The sequence below is a fragment of the Pygoscelis adeliae genome, unplaced genomic scaffold (assembly GCF_000699105.1).
Source record: "Pygoscelis adeliae isolate BGI_AS28 unplaced genomic scaffold, ASM69910v1 Scaffold315, whole genome shotgun sequence".
In the NCBI taxonomy this organism is placed as follows: domain Eukaryota; kingdom Metazoa; phylum Chordata; class Aves; order Sphenisciformes; family Spheniscidae; genus Pygoscelis; species Pygoscelis adeliae.
Window position 1 is genome coordinate 1,632,783 of NW_008824865.1, and position 19,712 is coordinate 1,652,494.

The 19,712-nt window shown below is 35.8% G+C and overlaps 1 protein-coding gene across 1 annotated transcript in view; it reads left to right on the plus strand.

Moving 5' to 3' along the window:
* Nucleotides 1–19,712, plus strand: part of TBC1D22A (TBC1 domain family, member 22A) — a 200,209-nt gene that overhangs the window by 9,644 nt on the left and 170,853 nt on the right. Inside the window, exons 3-5 of the mRNA XM_009324397.1 lie at nucleotides 1,130–1,186; nucleotides 3,382–3,722; nucleotides 4,509–4,688. Of these exons, the coding sequence (XP_009322672.1) occupies nucleotides 1,130–1,186; nucleotides 3,382–3,722; nucleotides 4,509–4,688 (578 nt within the window). The remainder of the gene's footprint in view (nucleotides 1–1,129; nucleotides 1,187–3,381; nucleotides 3,723–4,508; nucleotides 4,689–19,712) is intronic.

A 19,712-nucleotide genomic window follows, 5' to 3' on the forward strand; every position in this document is an offset into this window, starting at 1 on the left:
AACACAGCACTGTACCAGCTACTAGGAAGGAAATTAACTCTATCCCTGCTGAAACCAGGACACATGGAATCACATGAAAATTGATAGAGTTTGTAAACCACCACCCCCAGTCATCTCTAGGGCTAATTTCACTACTGTTAATACTGCCCCTGTAGTATAACTCTAAGCCTCTCTTAAAATTTGTTGTGACTGCAGTCTTTTTGGCTTGGTTCTATCTCAGGTTTACTAAGGTCAGACTTATTTATATGTATGGTCTGGAGATTGATTTTGATTTGTGAGGAGGGCACGTTTGTCTCCTTTTATGTGGTTTTTAGTACAGGTTTAGGTAGATGTTAATGTTGCATATGATTTGCCCCTCTTGCAATCAGAGAGTTTTGTAGTAATCATTTCTATTATGAAGCCACATGTAAATCTTGATGTATTTTCTGTGGAGATTTTTTACTTATAAAATGATTTTATAGCTGAAAACTGTGAGGAAATGAACTTTTAGTTTGTAGAGGGTTTTATTATTCGCACAGTAACATTCTGTTCTGTAATGTTAGACATTTTAGTGAATAAATCTGTCTTTGGAAGCTTATTTATTTCAAAGCATTTGTTTTTAATACTCCCATGGCTTTTATTCTTTAACATGCAATCTTTTGCATTTATTTTTTAAATTTATCAGCCTTGTACTTTAGTAACAGTTAAGAATTGGCTGATTGGATTTTGGGTGACGAGGGTACATAGAAGATTCAATCTTTACAGATGTTTCTTTGAGAATTTTTTTTTTTAAGAGATAAACGAAGAAATGATAAATCAGAAAAGAGAGATAATTTAAAAGCAGTGTAGATTCTCATTGTGGAGTTAACTTTTTTTCTTGTTTTAATTCCTGATCAGAAAAATAAGTCAGCCTAAGTTAGCCTAGGCCTCAAAAAGAACTCCTGTTTGGCAAATCTATGACTTTTATTAAGTTACTTTTTAGTATACACTTCAATTTCAGCTTCATTATTTTTAGTTGTATGTGGGATTCTTTGAAATGGAAAACTGTTGGAACATTTAATTTCTGTTTATTATGGACTGTTTATTTAATACACAGAAAAAACCAAAATGTTTTATTATTTTTGTGATAACTCTCTTTCTTTTCCTTTAGTATTCAACATGTGTATGGAGCTCAGCATCCGCCTTTTGATCCGTTATTGCATGGAACGTAAGTGAACCTAATATTTAAATATTCCAAGTAATTTGGATCTCCTCTGCCTTCTCTTCTCTCTTTCTTCCCTGTTAGCTATAAGGTTTATTGTTAATCTTCCTTTTTCAATTTTTGTCATAATCTTGAATTCTCTATTCTGACTTCTCTTTTGTGACTTCCTGGTCCTTACCATATTGGGAGCAACAAATCAGCTATTCAGTTCTTAACTAACATAGATTGCCAACTTTTATTATCTGTTTGCAGTGCCTTATAAATTGGAAATTGTATGGTAAATACTAATCTTACTTTAGCAGGTGAAACTTAGAACTCGGGTGTAAGTGGCTTTCCTACATGCATCTTTCTGTTGATGGACTGCCTTTATTTGTCTGTCTATAAGAGAAAAGAGTCAGGTTGTGGTGTAGATCATTTTGAGGCAAAGGTGGACATTTTGCTTCTGAATGAGAAGACAGTAGGTAGAATAGATTTTACAGGGATTTAAGAGTTTATTGCCTTAGATCATGATTATTGGATATCAGAACACAATGTACATGAAAGTGGCAACTTTATGTTAAACATTAGTAACCAAATAAATTTCATACTGATAACCCACAACTAATGCAAGTGAATGACTTTAATCTCCTTATGGCTGAGGTGTTTAGCAAAATGCTGCATTCTTGCAGCTTCTGCTTTTTCTATTTTGCTTTATTGTCTTTTTTTTTTTTTTTTTTTTTTGAAAGACAGTTTGTTTTAAGCTTTGTCAAGGACAAAGTTGTTTCTGGTTTGTTAGTAGATTTCACAGCTGCTTTGAAGCCAGCATTGCTGTTGAAACATTGGTGTATGGGAGAATTTTGGGAAAATTGTATGACCAATGAAATGAACGGCCCAAAGCGGTAGGGAGAAAAAAATAATGTTAGAAGGAAAAGTATTGGCTTGGAAGGAGGTCATACTTCTAGTGGATTTTTTCAAGGGCTTGTTGAAAATGGCACAAGAAGTAAATATGTGCTAGTTAATTTTCAGATGATACAGAGTTCAAGGCAGTTGAAATATGTGTCCTTGAGGACTGAAGAAAAAGGAATGGGATGAATTTGTTCAAAATGCGGAGTTATAAAGAGAGACCCAGTAACAAAAACTAGAAGCTTATTGCTTGAAATGATGACAGAATAGGAGAAAGACCTTGCTGTTCTCGGGCGAAGTGTTAGTGTTGTAGCACCTGTTAGGAAAGATATTCCCTGTAACGCATAACAGAAACATTACTGACTTTGTATGAAGACTTTGTGAGAACTTTTTCTGATTTCCAATTCTGGCTGCCTTGTCTTAACAGAAGAAAGTTCAGCTAGCACAGGCTGAAAGACAGGGATGGTCAGAAAGGGCAATTAAGGTAGTGGCAGTAACTTTTTCCCAGTCTGCTCTCAAAAAACCCCCCCAGCTCTCTCAACCTAATGCCTTACTTAGCTGAAATCTGAAGGGAGATGTGGTTGCTCTGCATTACTGTAAGTGAGAACAAGTGCTAAGCTAGGGAGGGATACTTGGTTCATCTCTCTTATGCTGCATGTTGACAGAGGGACAAAAGGTTAGGAGCTGATCAGGGTACACTTAGACTAGTAACTAGAGAAAATATCCTGCCTATGAGAAGAGCAAAGTTCTGAAGCAAACTTGTGCTGGAGTGCCTGAATGGGGAGGAATGATAGATCTAATGAGTTTTAAGGTGAGACTTGATTTGTTTATGACAGTGATTGTGTTACATGATTGCTTATGATGACTTAGGAGTAGACCTGATGACTTGATTACTGTTCCTGTGTTGTTACGCAGCAGTTGCATTGAAAGGCCTGAAATCTCTGCAGAAGTTCATGAAGCAAGAGAAGTGCAATGTGTCCTGTCTATCTTATAAACTTTTCCAGTAGTGTTCATTTTATTTGACTTTGGGGTTGGTCTTTTTTTGGGGGTGGTTTTTTTTGTTTGTTTTCTTAAGACAAGGGAAGGAAGGATTTGTTCAGCTTCTGTTCAAAGCCAGGAAGAGTCAGTTTTTACCTGCTCTTGTTCTCAGACATAGTCAGCTGAATGTTATCATGGGTGGATGTAACATGAGCGGAGGGAGATAAATATTTGCTACCTATATAATGTCAAGCGTGGACTTCTGTTTTTTGGCCCTCTCCATAGTGTTTTGTTTACTCCATTACTAGTTCTTTAAATATTGTTTGTTTATTTTTGAACAGCTTGATAAAACCAGGTTCAAAGCCACCTACAACGCCAGTGAAACTAAAGAAAGTCAGCACCTTCCAAGAATTTGAAAGTAAGACAAGTGATGCTTGGGATCTTGGGGATGATGATGATGAACTCTTAGCAATAGCTGCTGAAAACTTAAATACAGAAGTGGTCATGGAAACGGCTCACAAAGTAATTCAGAATCACAGCAAGTTACAGGAACAGCATAAATTTCAGGAAGAACATCTACAGGAAGAAAAACAATTAGAATCTGCAGAGCTAACTTCAATTGCATGTGGTGATAATAGGCTTGTTAAATCAGTCAGTGAAGGTCACACATCAAGTTCATCAGGTATGTTAAAAAATGAAAAAGATGTTGAAAATCAAATGAGGAGAGCTATAATAATTGCCCTTTAAGACATTAACACTTTCCCAACCTCTTCTTAATACCACAGGAAAATATTATTAATCAATATTGATTTATTTGAGGGAGATAATGCATGCCATAGTAAATCATAAAGCATGTGTGTGAGAAATACATGGGTGAGGGAAGAATAATTAAACTTTTTTGTTTTCAGCCTTAATACATCCTCAGTTTTGGAAGGAAGTTGCACTATTGAATGTATTTTAATGGTTAACTGCACCAAGATCTATGCAATTAATAGTATTCCTACTACTGTGAAAAATTGTTATTAAAATGCAACTGTATAAAGTATATTGAAAAACTGGAGAAAACCATGCATGTGGACTGGGAAGTTCATCCTCATGTGATCTGGTCTGTTTTTTATGTATAAAGTTTAAAGTAACGAATTGCAATGATTTTCCAGTCTCTTTTTTTTTGTTTGTTTTAGAATGGTGAGGGGGATAGAAACAGCTTTCAGTAGCACAGAGATTTTAGAAACCAATTAACCTTGCTGCTAGTATGATCTCTAATTGATGTGCTTTAATTGTGGAATACTGCTTGGAAGAGGAATGTTCCTCCTGCTAAATCAAAGTCATTTGAAGTCCAAACTTGTGCTACATTTGAGCTTACATTTCTCCAAAACATAATTCTATTTTAAATTTACAAATTAAATTCAAGTTATTAGTAGCCTTCTCACTAGTTGAGGCTAACTGTTATGCTTCTTTTTCCCTTCAGATAATGCTAGTGAAAATTCTTCCATGCAGAGATCACAGTCCCTTCCACAAGCTTCCACACCTCCCTTGGTGAGTGGAATGGCAGACTATAATACCTCAGTTACTCCTGCATTAACTGAAAGAGAAGCATCCCGATTAGACAAATTTAAGCAGCTGCTTGCTGGCCCCAATACAGATCTGGGTGAGTATTTCTTATAGGAGCTATGACTTACGTCTAAATTATTCTTTAACTATAACATTTTCCTGTTTGATGTACTGTTCTGCCTGATGGTTTGGTTAGGATCTAATCCTTTCAACATTTAGAATTGATCTTGTAAAAGAAAGAATATAATTGAATGCTTGTAGTATTCATGTTTGTAATATGCAATTTGCATACATCTTACTAATATGTAGGGTGTTAGATGGCTTCTTGTTCTTTTCTTTCTCACATTATTTCTTCCTACTGGACTGATCTCTGGAGAAAAACCAAAGTATAATTAGCTGTGTTTAGTGTTAATGCCTCATAATGGAACAGCATGCAGTATAAGAATGATTTGCACGCTTAGACATATGAATGTGAAAAATGATGAGGCGTGGAAGTATTACCGTTTGTCTACTCAGTGAACATTCTTCGTGTTCACAGACTGATACAGTAGTTCTGTGTCTCATCTGTGAATGCTGACAACATTTTAATGTGAAAACAAATGTATTGTTGGATAACTTGACTGTTCCCTTTGTGCACTGGATTTTAACTGCTGAATAGTAAACACAAGTGCTGAGAGGGTATCACAGAATCAAGTGGCAAGTGAAAATCTGGAGCAAGTAGAAATAGTACACTGCATTTGGAGAACTTGGCTGGTCACTTAGAAGTAGGAGTTTATGTCAAAATAATTAATAAACAAAATCGACTTTGAGTTAGACCATTCTGGAAGATATCTGCAGGAAACTCTTAGGGAAGGAAGTAGAAACTGCATGTTGGCAGTTTCTTGAATTGACGCTTTCCTGCCCTGTAGTTGTCATGAGACTTCAGTATAATACGGTCCAAGTTGTGGCTTTTTTTTTTTCTTTCTGTGCTGTGTCTTATTGTGAAATTGATGCTAGCGAAGTAAACTATGGAAACAACACTAACTAGATGAGACTTTACACTTCAGTGAGTTATAGGACATTCTTATGCAACTGTGAATAAACTCTGAGGTGTTAAAACAAACTACATATTTTATATAAGCTTAAAAATGATAAATATCATTTTTTCTCCCTTTGATCTAACATGTTATGACCGATGTGATTGTGACTGACATGAAAACTCGCAGCTTTTAAGAATGTTGTAATGGTAGAAATCTTTGTTACATAAAGTTACAAAGTCAGAGGGAAGACAAAGCTTAATTTAAACCTGTCCATTTTACTTTTGCTGTCTAATTAGATGGGAATACTTTCCCAGTAAATCAAACTTAGGGATTAAAGTAAAATATTTTGGAAGGGAGTGAAAGAAAATTTCCACTCTTACTAGGAGTGCAGTCACTCCTAGTATTTGTATTTCTGTTGACTTTGTTTTCTTGGTATAGTTTTGCATGTTGTTGAAAGAGATTGTGTGACAAGTGCTTTCAAAGCAATATAAAAGTTAATCTGTGGAATTGAAACAATGTCATGCACATTTTCAACTCGAGGCTTTTCTCTTATCATAACGTGAGAAATCAACATAGACTAAGAACACGAAGTAATACAAATGACCTTGAAATCCTTTCAGTCACACTTGAATAATGATTATCCTATAAAGACAGTGTAAAATGCAATGTTAGTTTTGTATGCCAACTAAAGGTTGAAAAATGTTCTGTCACAAGAAAACTCTCAAAAAGATGGATTATGTATATAAACTTGGAAGTGAAGATTATTTTAGCCATTGAAGTCCACTAATAGATTTTGGAGCTGGGTTTGGTCCGTAGGTTGGATATTGCAAAGTTGTGGAAATAGGTAGGTTCTATCCACCCCATCAAATTATACACTGAGCAAAATAATATACCAGATATAGTCTGCAATTGGAATATGAATCCACTGGTAAATATTACATAAATATATAATGACAGAACCTTTCTCAAAGTTTCTGTGTACAGTTTTATCCAGCAGACGCTTACACATATGAATAGTTATTAGAGCAAGACACAATCTGAGAACACAAACTAGGAAAGGAAATAAAAAACAAACCCAGAGTTCTCAGAATATAAAAGAATTAATTTTTTAAGGTTACTTAACTCTTATTTATGAATTTGAGCCTATTTCCATGGCTCAAAAGTGCCCTTAACTCATTTTCTAATGTTTTGTAGAGCTGAACTAATAAACTCACTCTTGTAATCTATATTTGCCCTTGTAGTTGTTCTGAGTCTTCCCTTAAGCCCTCCTAACATACTTTACTTCTCTGTCCTGCAGGCATTTTTGTTGTTTGCATGATAAACAGATGCAAACAATATGCCTTATTTCCATTTGGCATTTGCTATTGCTATGCTGTTATTGCCTCTAATATAAATGGGGAAGTATAATGTGAATTGGATGTCAAGAGTAGTTAGCTATGTGGGAAAAAAAAAAAACAGTTCCTATAGAAATGTTACTTCTAGGTATGTATGATTTGTGCTGCAGGAGAGAGGTATTCAAGAGCCCTGACAATATACCTTCAAGCAGTAATATAATGCAAAGAATGGGGGGGTAGTCTCATACAGTTAAAATTACAAAATGAAAGCTGCTAAACAAGCTGAACCATGTTAGAGCAAGAAATGTGGGCTGGTAGAAGGAGCCTGTTGTAAGAAGCAGTTCTGGTTGGAGGGGGACTTGAGGACTGACCCCTGTCAATTAGATCATATTGAGGTATCCTGGGTGCAAATTCAGGAAGGAGGATAGGACTGGAGGTACCAGTACAGCTGTGTTTAGTAGACAACTGCAGAGTAGGCTGTAGGGCCTGTGTGTCTGCATAGCCTCCCACTCCTGGTACTGCATGCCAGGTTTATTCAGAGAGAACAATTTACGCTAGCTGTTTTGTGCAATCAGCCTGTGCTTATGCTTGCCTTGCAGTCAATTTGATGTAGATTTACCTCGTTTCAGGCCTTGTATTTCCTTGTAACGGACCTTGGGTTACTGAATGAAGATGGGCTCTGTGCTTGCAGAATCTTTTGGAAACAATTGGTTGCTTTAAGAGGAAGGGAGGGGAAGGGACTTTAGCAAAGCAGTGTAGGGAGTGTATCTCCGAGGTGGAATTTCTCATTCCTTCAACAGATCACCGTTTACGTATTTAAGAGGGACAGTACTGCTATGTCTATCTGGTTTCCAGTTTAAATTTAATTCCATTAAATTTGTTAGACTTGTGTTTTTAAGTAGACTTGTACAATGTTTTAGGGAGCTGTTTGCTGTGCAAACACAATGTAAGCAAAATATGTTGATAAAAATCAGACTGACTTATAACAACAAACAAGTTATCTCATACTTGTAACCTCAGCATAGCAGATGTATGATGGGTTTTGTAATATCAATTTAAAGAATAGCTTATTAAAGCACTTCCTTAACTCCCTCTATCTTCAACTCAACTAATTTTCTGCTTTTTTTACACATGTATAGCATATGACTATGTAATTGGATGTCAGGAACATGTTTATTTAAATCCAGCAATAACCAACAGTAAGCCTGGCGTACTGTGTTCTCTTGATTTAGTAAAGCTTCATAACATTGTAATGCTACCGTTATGCAACATGGCACATGTATACCAAATTTTTCAAAGTCAAAACAACTAATTTTTTAAGATGTAAAGTTGTTCTGCGTGTCAAGGTGACTTTTCTTTCTGCTTAATCACAATGTATTCCAAGTTGAACAAAATAACATATTGAAGTTTTAGCATGCTACCTTGGTAAAAATAATAGAAGACCCTGTAAAAGCACCCATGAAAATGGTAAAGCATTCCTATCTTAATTTGCTCATATTGCTGTATCCTATATTCACCTTCAAAAGCTCTGTTTCTTTGCACTTTTTTTGAACTCATCTATTTCTCTTACTCATTCTAAAAAAAATCTCTAAAAAGAAAATCTTTGCAGAGAGCACAACAAGCTGCTGAGTGGGGTGCTGTCTCTTAGCCAGTCCTTTGCTATAGAAGCAGTAGATAATGTTGTGAAGTCTTACAGAACATATAAAGAATAGCTGAGCCTTTGAGTAATCTGATGACAAAAATTAATTCTGTAATTTTACAGGAATTACAAACGGTGTAATCTCAGATTATCTCATAACCGGTTATAGCTGCTTGCTCTGTGTACTATAATAAAAGAAATCTAGGGTGGTTCTCTGGAAAAGAAATTTAGAAAGAAAACTTAATAGATCTGATTTTTTTTCCTCACCACAGTGGTCATCTGTATTGTTGCAGCAACTTGAAAAGTAGGATTTTCCTATTTGTGCTTACAGTTGTTTATACATTCTAGATGTATATTAAAGCTGATTAAACCTAGTAATTACCTTTTATTTATGGTTCATAAATACTGTCTGTTACACCAATCTGTTATGTCCTTTAAAACTGTTTGTCAAAATGATGTTATTGAAAAGTTTCAATAACTTTACAAAATCCATTAATTGAAATGAACTTGATTAATTTTGTTCCCAACCTCATTAATTTATCTGCACTGAACTGCACATCGATTTATCTCTATGCTCCTAGTCCATCCATGTCATTTAGAATTTTATTGCCCCCTGCAGTTTTGAATTATCTGTAGTTGATCATATTAGTGCTTATTCCTCTTCTGGTTTGTTGATATATAGTACAAAGTGAACAACATGTGTCCTACCACTGCTTCATGTGACATGCCATTAGTCATATCTATCTTTTCAAACTATTATCACCAAAAGGTGTCCTCTGATTCCTGTTCTGTACTAGTTAGCTTGTTATCTGCAAAACATGCTTGCCTTTTCAGCTAATAAACAAACCTAATAAAAAAAAAAAAAAGGTCAGTACTCTATCGGTAGGCTTTGGAACATCTTTTTTTTAAATTAAAAATCTTTTGAAAGAAATCAGTGCTAAATATCCATAAATGATTCCTTATATTAATTGCTTTTTGCAGGACTAGTATTTTGTCTTCTTATTTTCTATGGCTTGGTCTCATAACTTGTGGTTTCAGGTAATAATCAGCATTTATTCTGATTACTACTTTAGTAGGATATTTCAATTTAAAGGTATTAATATATTAGTTTTCATTGTAACTAGGTGATAATAGGTTCTTGAAACAATTTTGAGAGGATTTTGCATAGTTTGTCTCTGGAGGATGTATTTATCTTCTTTTGTTAAGGTATTTGATTGACATAGTAGTCACTGCATTACATAATAAGTGTTGACATTTTTAACTAGTTTGCTCTGTATTGGACCAGTCTTTAAATTGTTTTCTTTACTAAACTTTTTCTTTTCTTCTAATTTTTCCTCTCTGTTTTCTGTACCTTCTCTGATCTCAGGTTTTCAGTGTGTTGTGTTTTTTTTCAGTTGCTCTTTTATGCCCCTACTCCCTAGTATTCAAAATACTAGTTAAAATAATTAACTTAGTAATTTGGAACTGTAACTCCTGAAAGGCAGATAATGTTGTTAGCATGTATATTAGAGGAAATATTTTTTTGCTAAATTTACATTTTCAAAGGAAAAAAAAGTAAAGTGTTATTATAGAAATTACAGGAATTACCAAGTGTGTAATCTCATATTATCTCATAACAATAGCTGGTTGCCTCTATGCATTGTAATAGAATTCTAGGGGGTGTTTTTAGAAATGAAATTAATTTTATTTTCTAAATTTCATTTAGAAAGAAAACTTAGGTTGCAAAATTTACAATAAAGTTGTAGTTATTTGCTATACTGTTGATGCTGGTGTATAGCTAGCAAACTTTTCTTAAAATGTATCTGTCAAAAATGAATCATGGGAAGTTAGAAGAATTCCATGATCAGAGACTGGTTATGGTACGGGGTTATATTGAAGGTACTCAATGTGACAGTAATTGTAACTCCTTCTCTTCCTTCAACTGTACCTTCAAGATTATCCACGCAAACAAACCAGAATAAAAACCCCTTTGTATTATGTCACTTGTAGTTTAATTTGAGTAATTTATATCTTATGCTTTTTCAGTTACTTTAATTTTTACACCCATGGCTAGAGAAAAATATAGAGCAAACACTAATCATATTAAAGTCCATGTTCCTTTAAAATGAACATTGGTTCATTTTTGTTACTCCATATGATATTCTAATCTAACTAGGAAAAAGCAAATAACTTTATCGTTTTCACTTGAGGATACATTGGTGCAGATATAGAAGCCATATACATCTGCCTTATAATGTTTAGAACTGTACTAGTCATATCTTTTTTCATTTGATTGATCTGAAAACATTAATAAGTATCTGCATCAGTCTCATTTGTGTCATATGCACAATATCTAAAATTTTAGATGCCCTGACATTTAAACAGTTCTTGATTGTAGTGAAAGGCTTTACAGTTATACTTTCTTTTGCTGTCACAGTAAGACCAAGGATTTGTGTAAATTCATTTTTTGTTCAGCCAGACATGAGAATGTATGGTAATAGAAAAGCAAAAAAACATTTTTCAGTATCCAACTTGACTGCAACTTAGTGCAGACTCTCTAATACTAGTTTTTAAGTTTAGCATTGTTTGATGACCATACAGTATCAGATTACAGTTGTCTGATGCCATATAGATTAAAGCAATTTGGATTGTAAGCTTCATCTGGTCCCAAGAGAGATCACTACTGAACTGCATGATGTCATTGTTACACAGTTCTGGTATTCTTTGGGACATATTAAACATCTATGTTTTGATTATACTTACCTGATGAAAACTATTCAACAAAGAAATATTTTCCGGAAGTGAATGGTCAACAATTACTATCATAAAATGGTTTGGGTTGGAAGGGACCTTCAAAGATCATCTAGTTGACATCTCTCAATAGATCAGGTTGTTGAAAATCCCATCCAACCTGACCTTGAATGCTTCCAGAGTTGGGGCATTCGCAGCTTCCCTGGGAGACCTGTTCCAATGTCTCACCACCCACATCGTAAAAAAAATTCTTCCTTATGTCCAGTCTAAACCTATCCTCTTTCAGTTTAAAACTGTTACCCTTTGTCCTGTTGTTACAGGCTTCGGTAAAATGTGTCTCTCCATCTTTCTTATAAGCCCCCTTTAAGTATTGAAAGGCTGCAATAAGGTCTTCCCAGAGCCTTTCCTTCTGCAGGCTGAACAACTCCAACTCTCTCAGCCTTTTTTCACAGGAGAGGTGTTCCAACCCTCTGATCATTTTTGTGGCCCTCCTCTGGACCCGCTCCAACAGGTCTGTGTCTTTCTTATGCTGAGGGCTCCAGAGCTGGACACAGTTCTCCAGGTGGGGTCTCACCAGAGCAGAGTAGAGGGGCAGAATCACCTCCCTCGACCTGCTGGCCATGCTCCTTTTGATGCAGCCCAGGATACGATTGGCCTTCTGGGCTGCGAGCGCACCTTGCTGGCTCACGTCCAGCTTTTCATCCGCCTGTACCCCCAAGTCCTTCTCGGCAGGGCTGCTCTCAATCCCTTCATCCCCCAGCCTGTATTGATAGTGGGGGTTGCCCCGACCCATGTGCAGGACCTTGTACTTGGCCTTGTTGAATTTCATGAGGTTCACACAGGCCCACTTCTAGAGCTTGTCCAGGTCCCTCTGGATGGCATCCCGTCCCTCTGGCGTGTCGACCACACCACTCAGCTTGGTGTCGTCCACAAACTTGCTGAGGGTGCACTCAATCCCACTGTCTATGCCATTGATGAAGATATTAGATAATACTGGTCCCGGTATGGACCCCTGAGGGACACCACTTGTTGCTGGTTTCCACGTGGAATTGAGCCATTGACTGTAACTCTTTGGAAGTGGCCATCCAGCTAATTCCTTATCTGTCTAACAGTCCATCCGTCAAACTTGCATCTCTAATTTAGTGGCAAGAATGTTGTGGGGGGCTGTATGAGAGGCCTTATAGAAGAACTGTAGTTGGAATCAATACCTTCAAGTAGAAAAAAATGTAGATTTACATTGTTTTCTTCTAGGAAGGATTTGTTAATTTTGACTTGAGCGAAGACTCCTGTTCCAAGTTCCAAACACCACCTATCATTGAATTAAGTTTTTATTGCAAAAAAAGACTAAGATTGAACAGCTGCAGATCCTATTAACAAACAAAATAATCTTTGCCTTTTCTCAGTTCTGAAAAAGGAGCCTTTCCTTTGCTTTTTTTTTTTTTTTTTTTTTTTGTCAGGAGCTTTGGTATTCAGGTATGACTTGATTAATGAATGGCTATGGGACATTGTGGACTGCACAGAAGAGCCCCAGTTCCAAGGTTCTGGACTTCTTCCAGGAAATACTTGCCTATAAATTGAGGAGCTCTTATCTGATTTTTCTTAATATCAATTGCAGTAGCATAGCACAGAGAGTAAAACTGTTTCTTTTTGTGCTGAAGTCCACAGAGAGCATTCTAGGTTAAAACCGTTGATCTGAACACCACTCAAAGAAATGTGCTCTTAGTATAGTCTTTAAAACTCCCATGTTATACTCATGGCAGTAGGTTCCTTTCAGCAAGATGTGAAGTTCTGAACTAATTCTGTTTCCAAATGGATTTGGATGTAGAGCATTACAGTGGGACTGTAATTTCAGTTGATGCTAAGGGATTACTGTTTAAAAAAGAAAAAAGAAATTCCAAAATTATCATCCAAATTCCTGTGTACACACAAAATTACCTTGGTAATTAATACTACTAATTAATCATTGAAAAGAATGAGAATTAGACAGCATTCTACTACAAATTGCAAAATTTATTAATTAAAAGGTTTTTTTGCATGTCGGATAGTTTTAGCAGAGTTTTTAGAAGATCATATACCCCTTATTGTATTAATTTGTGATCAGCTGTTCAAAAATCATCTTTAAGCCTGAGCCGTGTGGTGAACAACATGATTCAGAGGGATATTTTACTCTGGGTGAGCTGGGAGAAAGAAAGGTATTATATCGTGAAGTGTTCTTGCAGTTTTTCTGTTTGTTTTTTTTAAATTTATTTTTCTTCGGTGTGCTGTCTCCCTTTCTTTCCTGATAGCGTCATGAAAGCTGAACTTACACAGACACTATGTGCAACCTGCATTATCATAGTAAAAGAGGCTTGGGTGAGAAGTTCAGTGTTCCCTGTGGTAGTCATAGGCTCTCCGAGGGAGCAGCCTCACCTGCCTCCCACACCATTGTGCAGACGACACAGCAGGGGAGGAACTTACTAGGAATGTCACCAACAAGGCTATTGAGAACTTTGAACTTTCTATGGGCCCTCAAGCTTTTGAACATCAAGATCAGCAATTTACATGTCATAATGAGTGGCACATCCTGCTTGTAAGTCAGTTTACCAAGACTCAAGGAAGTGTAATTCATCCTGTATGTTTTCTTGCCACCATCTCTTCCACTGTTAAAAAAATAGAAACTTAATTCATAGTTAGTTATTCATTTGCAGCGACTTGAATTTGTGCATCTGTTGAGAAATTCGCATATTAATCTTTCTGCAAATGTTTTGCCTTATTGTAGGAATTGTGTCATCTCCAGAAAATGGGTTGATACTTTGTCCCTCTGATTTCAGCTTCTTTTGATGGTGAAAAGAACCAGAACCTAAATTATAGTATGAAATTTTCTAAGTTTCTCTAATCTTGTGAATACTTTCTGAAACATCAGTACAGTCTGTTAAATATGTCTCCTTTTCAGGATAGCATTCTTCACACATGCAAACAGATTATAATCTGATTTTTTTTATGTGGTATAACTGAAGATTGTTTCGCAATAAAGTGTGTCCGCTTCAAACATAGCTCTAAAGAAACATCCTTTGAAATTATAACGTAATACTTCAGATTTAGAAAGACAAAATTGTTATTAATTTTCCTGATTGCAAGATGTAACTGAAGAATTCCTTTAAAAAAAATTTTTTTTTCTTGAAATCAAGTCTTGCATTTGGAATTTTTTGTTATGTGCACTGCTTTTTCAGTATGAAAGCCTAATGCCTATTAGGATAGTTATGTTTGTCAGCTCAAGCTGAAACAGAGGCTGGTATAAATTAAAGGTAGAACCATTGTAGTGGTTTAAGTTTGAGAAGTACATGTAAGAAAGCTTAAATATGAGAAGTGTTCTCTATGAAAATGTACTTCTGAAGTTTGATCTTGCTTTTATATTTAGAAGGAAGTCCAGAACTGGAAGATATATATAAAGCAGTTATTGCCTGGGAAAGTAATACAGTGGAGCACATTTCGAAAGCTTAAAGAGAAGTGTTCTCTATGAAAATGTACTTCTGAAGTTTGAATCTTGCTTTTATATTTAGAAGGAAGTCCAGAACTGGAAGATATATATATAAAGCAGTTATTGCCTGGGAAAGTAATACAGTGGAGCACATTTCACTGTGTATGTTTGTGCTATGCTGCCTTCCTGCTACTGATTATTGGTTAGATATGCCCTCACATGTGTTTTAGCAATAATGGACACCTACTCTGGAGATGTAATGCGTGTTCGCAGTTAACCGAGGAAACCTTATGTGGATTAGAGGTTATGGGCTAGCCTTTTACAGGAATTTGATGTAATAGAGGTGGGAAATTAGGGAAAAGCTTTTAAACCCTATCGTGGATGTTTAAAGAAATTGTAGCTCTTACTGTTATAATTGAGTCTTTACTCCAATGATTGTGTTGGAAATCCTATGTTCAGTTTAGGCATAGATGAGGTTGTTTGATAGCTAGGTGTTTGTTCTTGGTTAATGCTGACAATTAAAATGAGAGTAAAAGGTTTTCTCATTGTACATACTAGCGATTTTTCATTTTTTGTGAACTGTGAGCTAAGTTCAGCTTCTCCACCTCCCTTAGTTCTTGACCACAAACTGAAATTCAGCCTTGTTTCCTGTCTTTCCAAATCCAGGGAACATTTAGGTGGAATGCACTACAGTCCCAGTAGTCTTCTCGCTTCGAGTTGATTGGCAGACATTAGCTATCCTTACAGGCAGGAAATACTAAAATGTCAGATGCCTGAAAGTGGCACAGAATTCATGATGTTAATATGAACAGAAAGAGCCAAATTCAGTAGTTGAAAGGCAATCTGTAAACTATTTTGGATGACCAAGCCAATTCATTCGTTTTGCAAGATTGCGTGCTTTTTTATTTGACTTTCCCAAGCTCAACTTTGAATGCATATGGAGGAAGAGATCCGAGAGCAGAACTGTAGCTTGTTAGGTGTATTCCATGTGAAATTCTTTGCCTGATCAGGATCCTCTTTATTCTGTACGTCATGGAGTTTATCAGCAGCTTTTCTCCTAAGCCAAAGATACTGAGGGAAATTATAAAAAGAGAGGAAGTCTTCGCTTTTCTTACGTGGTAAATAAATATACGTTGTAGGTAGACTTACTGGTTTTATTTTTCTGGTTAATGGGGGAAGCTCTCTAGTACTGGCTCTTGTGAATAACTGCATGAATTTTGTGGCTCGGTAATCTAGACATGTATCTATTAATCCTGATTATTTTAGTTGTGCTTTTCTTGTACTATAGTTTTACTATGAAGGACCAATGGCAGTTAGATTGCATTTTTGAATGTAGAAATTGTATTAGTGGTTTTTTTTAAAGTCTGTTTATTTTAGTTTGTTTTGTAGGAGTCTTTTCTTAATAACACGAAGCTTTAATATTATAAGTAAATTTATGCCTTGGTTATTTGTTCCAAATGCATATGAATATTTTTTTGAAAAAAAAAAAAAAAAAAGGTAAGGGGGATGGAACAAAGCTGACATTAATCACTTTGGGTTGGAAGGGACCTTAAAGATCATCTAGTTCCAACCCCCCTTCCATGGGAGGGACACCTTCTACTAGACCAGGTTGCTCAAAGCCCCATCCAACCTGGCCTACATTGTCCAAAAGTAAATAACTATTACTTGGCTGTTCATTTAAAAACAGGATTTTTCTTGTGATCGGTCAACAGACTGCAAAATTCTATCTTCTCCCCAAACAGGAGAAATAAATACTGTCTGTTATTTCTGAATAAGTGGGAAAATTGTCTCCTTTAATTAACTGGTCCTGTAAGTGTATTTCCTATTTTCTCTATTTCTGTATAGAGAGATACCTTAGTTCTACTTGGAAAGTTTGTTAGAGACTGAATGGCTTTAAGGTAAAAACAAAAACAGTTGATGATGCACAGAAATTGAATGTTGCAGGAGAACTATGAAAAACTATGCCACTTAAAATCTTCTGCCGGCACAGTTGTTCTTTGTTACTTAATTTCATAATTTACACTGTTGGCTTCACTTGTTGCAATTGTTTCTTAACGGTTTTACTAATCTTCCTTTTGCCTTAGTTTTCCTAATCTTGTGTTCACTTGCTTTCTCATATCTTCTAAGACCAACCTCATCTACTTCTGCTTCTCCAACTTTCTACGTGAAATAGCGGACAAGCTGTACTTTCCTGCTCTTTTCTAGCAAAGGTCCTGAAAAGGGTCTTACCCTGTATTTATAACATTGGATTGGACTTCATTTTCTGTTTTCTGCATGCATTCAGAATAACTCTCTGTTCCATTGAGAAGATTAAGGGCAGTGTTTGCTTGAAAAAAATTTTAATGAAGTGCCTAACAGAGCTATTACTCATTTTGGAAACCAGTTGCTGCGGTTGCCATAGTAATAACAAGCCCTCTATTAAAGGTATTTTCTATATGTACTGCCTGCATTGTAACATGCTGTTGGGGGAGCTGAAGTTCTGTGAATCTATGCTCTTGAAAGAATTTTCCAGCTTTGTATAGTTAAATTATCCAAGGGGTTTATGTTATAGGAACATAAAACATGTAAATGTAGTTTATCATAACTATCGTGGAGTAGTTCATGCAGGCCATCACTTCATGTAGCCGTTTACAGTAATCTCAGTGAAATAACAGCTGTATCAAAAATGAATAATGCATACAGAGAGATTTTGAACTCCTTTAATATTTCTTGACTTATTTTTTATTTATTTGTAACTGATAGAATGATGAGCTTGTAGTTCCAAGAAAAATACTTGCAGACTTGGTTGTTTCCCCTCGTGTATTTTAGGTGTAATGGGTAATAGCTCTAGTAATAGCTTGTGGGGTTAGAAAGCTGGTAAATTAATGGCATGTTTTCTTTGTGGAATGCCCCATGAAATATTTATGAAATATGAAGAAACTTTAAATCTACTGCAGTAAAAGGATACTGGCCTAAGATTTCTTTTAGAATAATTGCTTTAAACTTCTGCAGAGAGAAGAAACATATAACTGAATGTACTGTAATAAACCAGATAAACCAAATTTTTCCAAAATTAAGTGAATTATAACAATTTGAAGCATTTACACACCACATTATCCCTTCATAGTAAGATATCCTAACCCAACAATGTTTCTGCAAAAAATAAATGCTGTCTCCTAAGCAGAAGTGACAGTTGGCTAGTGCTATCAAATGGAGATATTTTTGGTCTAAAATCTATGGGGATTTGTAAATATTTTGATACTTATTGGTCACAGAATTATGTAAAAAAAAAAAAAAAGAGACAACTGGAAGACAGAGTAGCAATTGGGGTTCAAAGTGTTGCTTCAGAAAGTATCCTTTCAATCTGGGACAGGGTTTATAGACAAGGTTTTACAAATGCTGCTCTTGGATCTGGCTAACTTCAGCTCTGAATCAGTAGGTTAAACTTAATTCTGTGCTTGCATTTTTAGCAGGTGATCATGTCTGTGATAAAAATGTTTTACAACTCATTTTCAAAATAATTGTTCTGGAATGTTAAGCAAATGTTAATTATATTGAAGCAAGGATATTTTTGCAGTACTATCTTGATTAAAAATGTGTGTCTGATTTGTAGGTGGCATTAAAACTCCTTTGTAGAAATCCTGTGCTGGGGAGCATGTTCTCCAGCTCATAACTAGGACATGTAATTCCTTGGGAAATTTACAAGGAGAAAGAGTTAGTATAATGACAATAAATTGAAATTATGCTTTGACTAGGGAGAATGTAACATTTCAACCAATGACATTACTTAATATCTAATTAACCATTAAACTGAGGACAAGCTTCAAATATAAGTGCAAGTACGTTTCCTTGGTACTCTCAAAGTCTTGGTTGAGGATCGATTTCTTCCAATGCCTTGATTTAAAGTGTTGCAAACTATGGGATAGACATATATAGTCAAGTAAGTTTTTACAAGACAGCAATTTCCAAATTTGAAACCTGTACACCTGTCCTTCTATACTGCTACATTCTATACAATAAAAAAATCAATAAAATTACTGTGTGGTTGGAGTCTATTTGTACCCCACACAGCAGAAAGGTGGTAGCTTTAGATTTGTTCTTTATTTGCCCATAATTCATTCTTTCCTGTTTGACTTTATTAAAAACAAAATCAAGAACACTCTAATAGCCAAGGGCTAATTTGGGGAAAAAAGGCATGTCCATGGCATCATGGGTATAGAAATACTGTGAATATTAAAAAAAACCTAAACCCAAACAAACCCCAAAACAAAACCAAAACCCCCAAATCATTAAATAGCCCCCAGTACTTTAATATGTCTTTTCTTCAGAACTATTGTGAAGGGGTATCAGCGTGGCCAAGACACTGTTGTGAATGAAAACAGGGGATAACAAAGCTGTGAGGTTCAGATGCGCATTTCTTTGGAAGAAAAACTAAAATGCAGCCTTCTTTTGGTGTAAAATATTAGTCATTCCTACTTCTGTGTAAACAATTATAGAAATCAATGTAGAGGAAATCAGTAGTTAATAAAAATTCTTCTGTTTTCCCCAGTTAGAGTTGCATTTGGATAGATGCTCTAGGAATGTTCCCCTCAAAGAAGTAATATCAAGTAAATTGGATTTTGTATTCATCCTTTGCCTTAATTATGAACAATAATAGATCATAAAATCATAGAATCATAGAATAGTTTGGGTTGGAAGGGACCTCTAAAGGTCATCTAGTCCAACCCCCCTGCCGTGGGCAGGGACACCTTCAACTAGATCAGGTTACTCAGAGCCCCGTCCAACCTGACCTTGAATGTTTCCAGGGATGGGGCATCCACCACCTCTCTGGGTAACCTGTTCCAGTGTTTCACCACCCTCAGCCTAAAAAATTTCTTCCTTCGATCTAGTCTATATCTACCCCCCTTTAGTTTAAAACCATTCCCCCTTGTCCTGTCGCAACAGGCCCTGCTAAAAAGTTTGA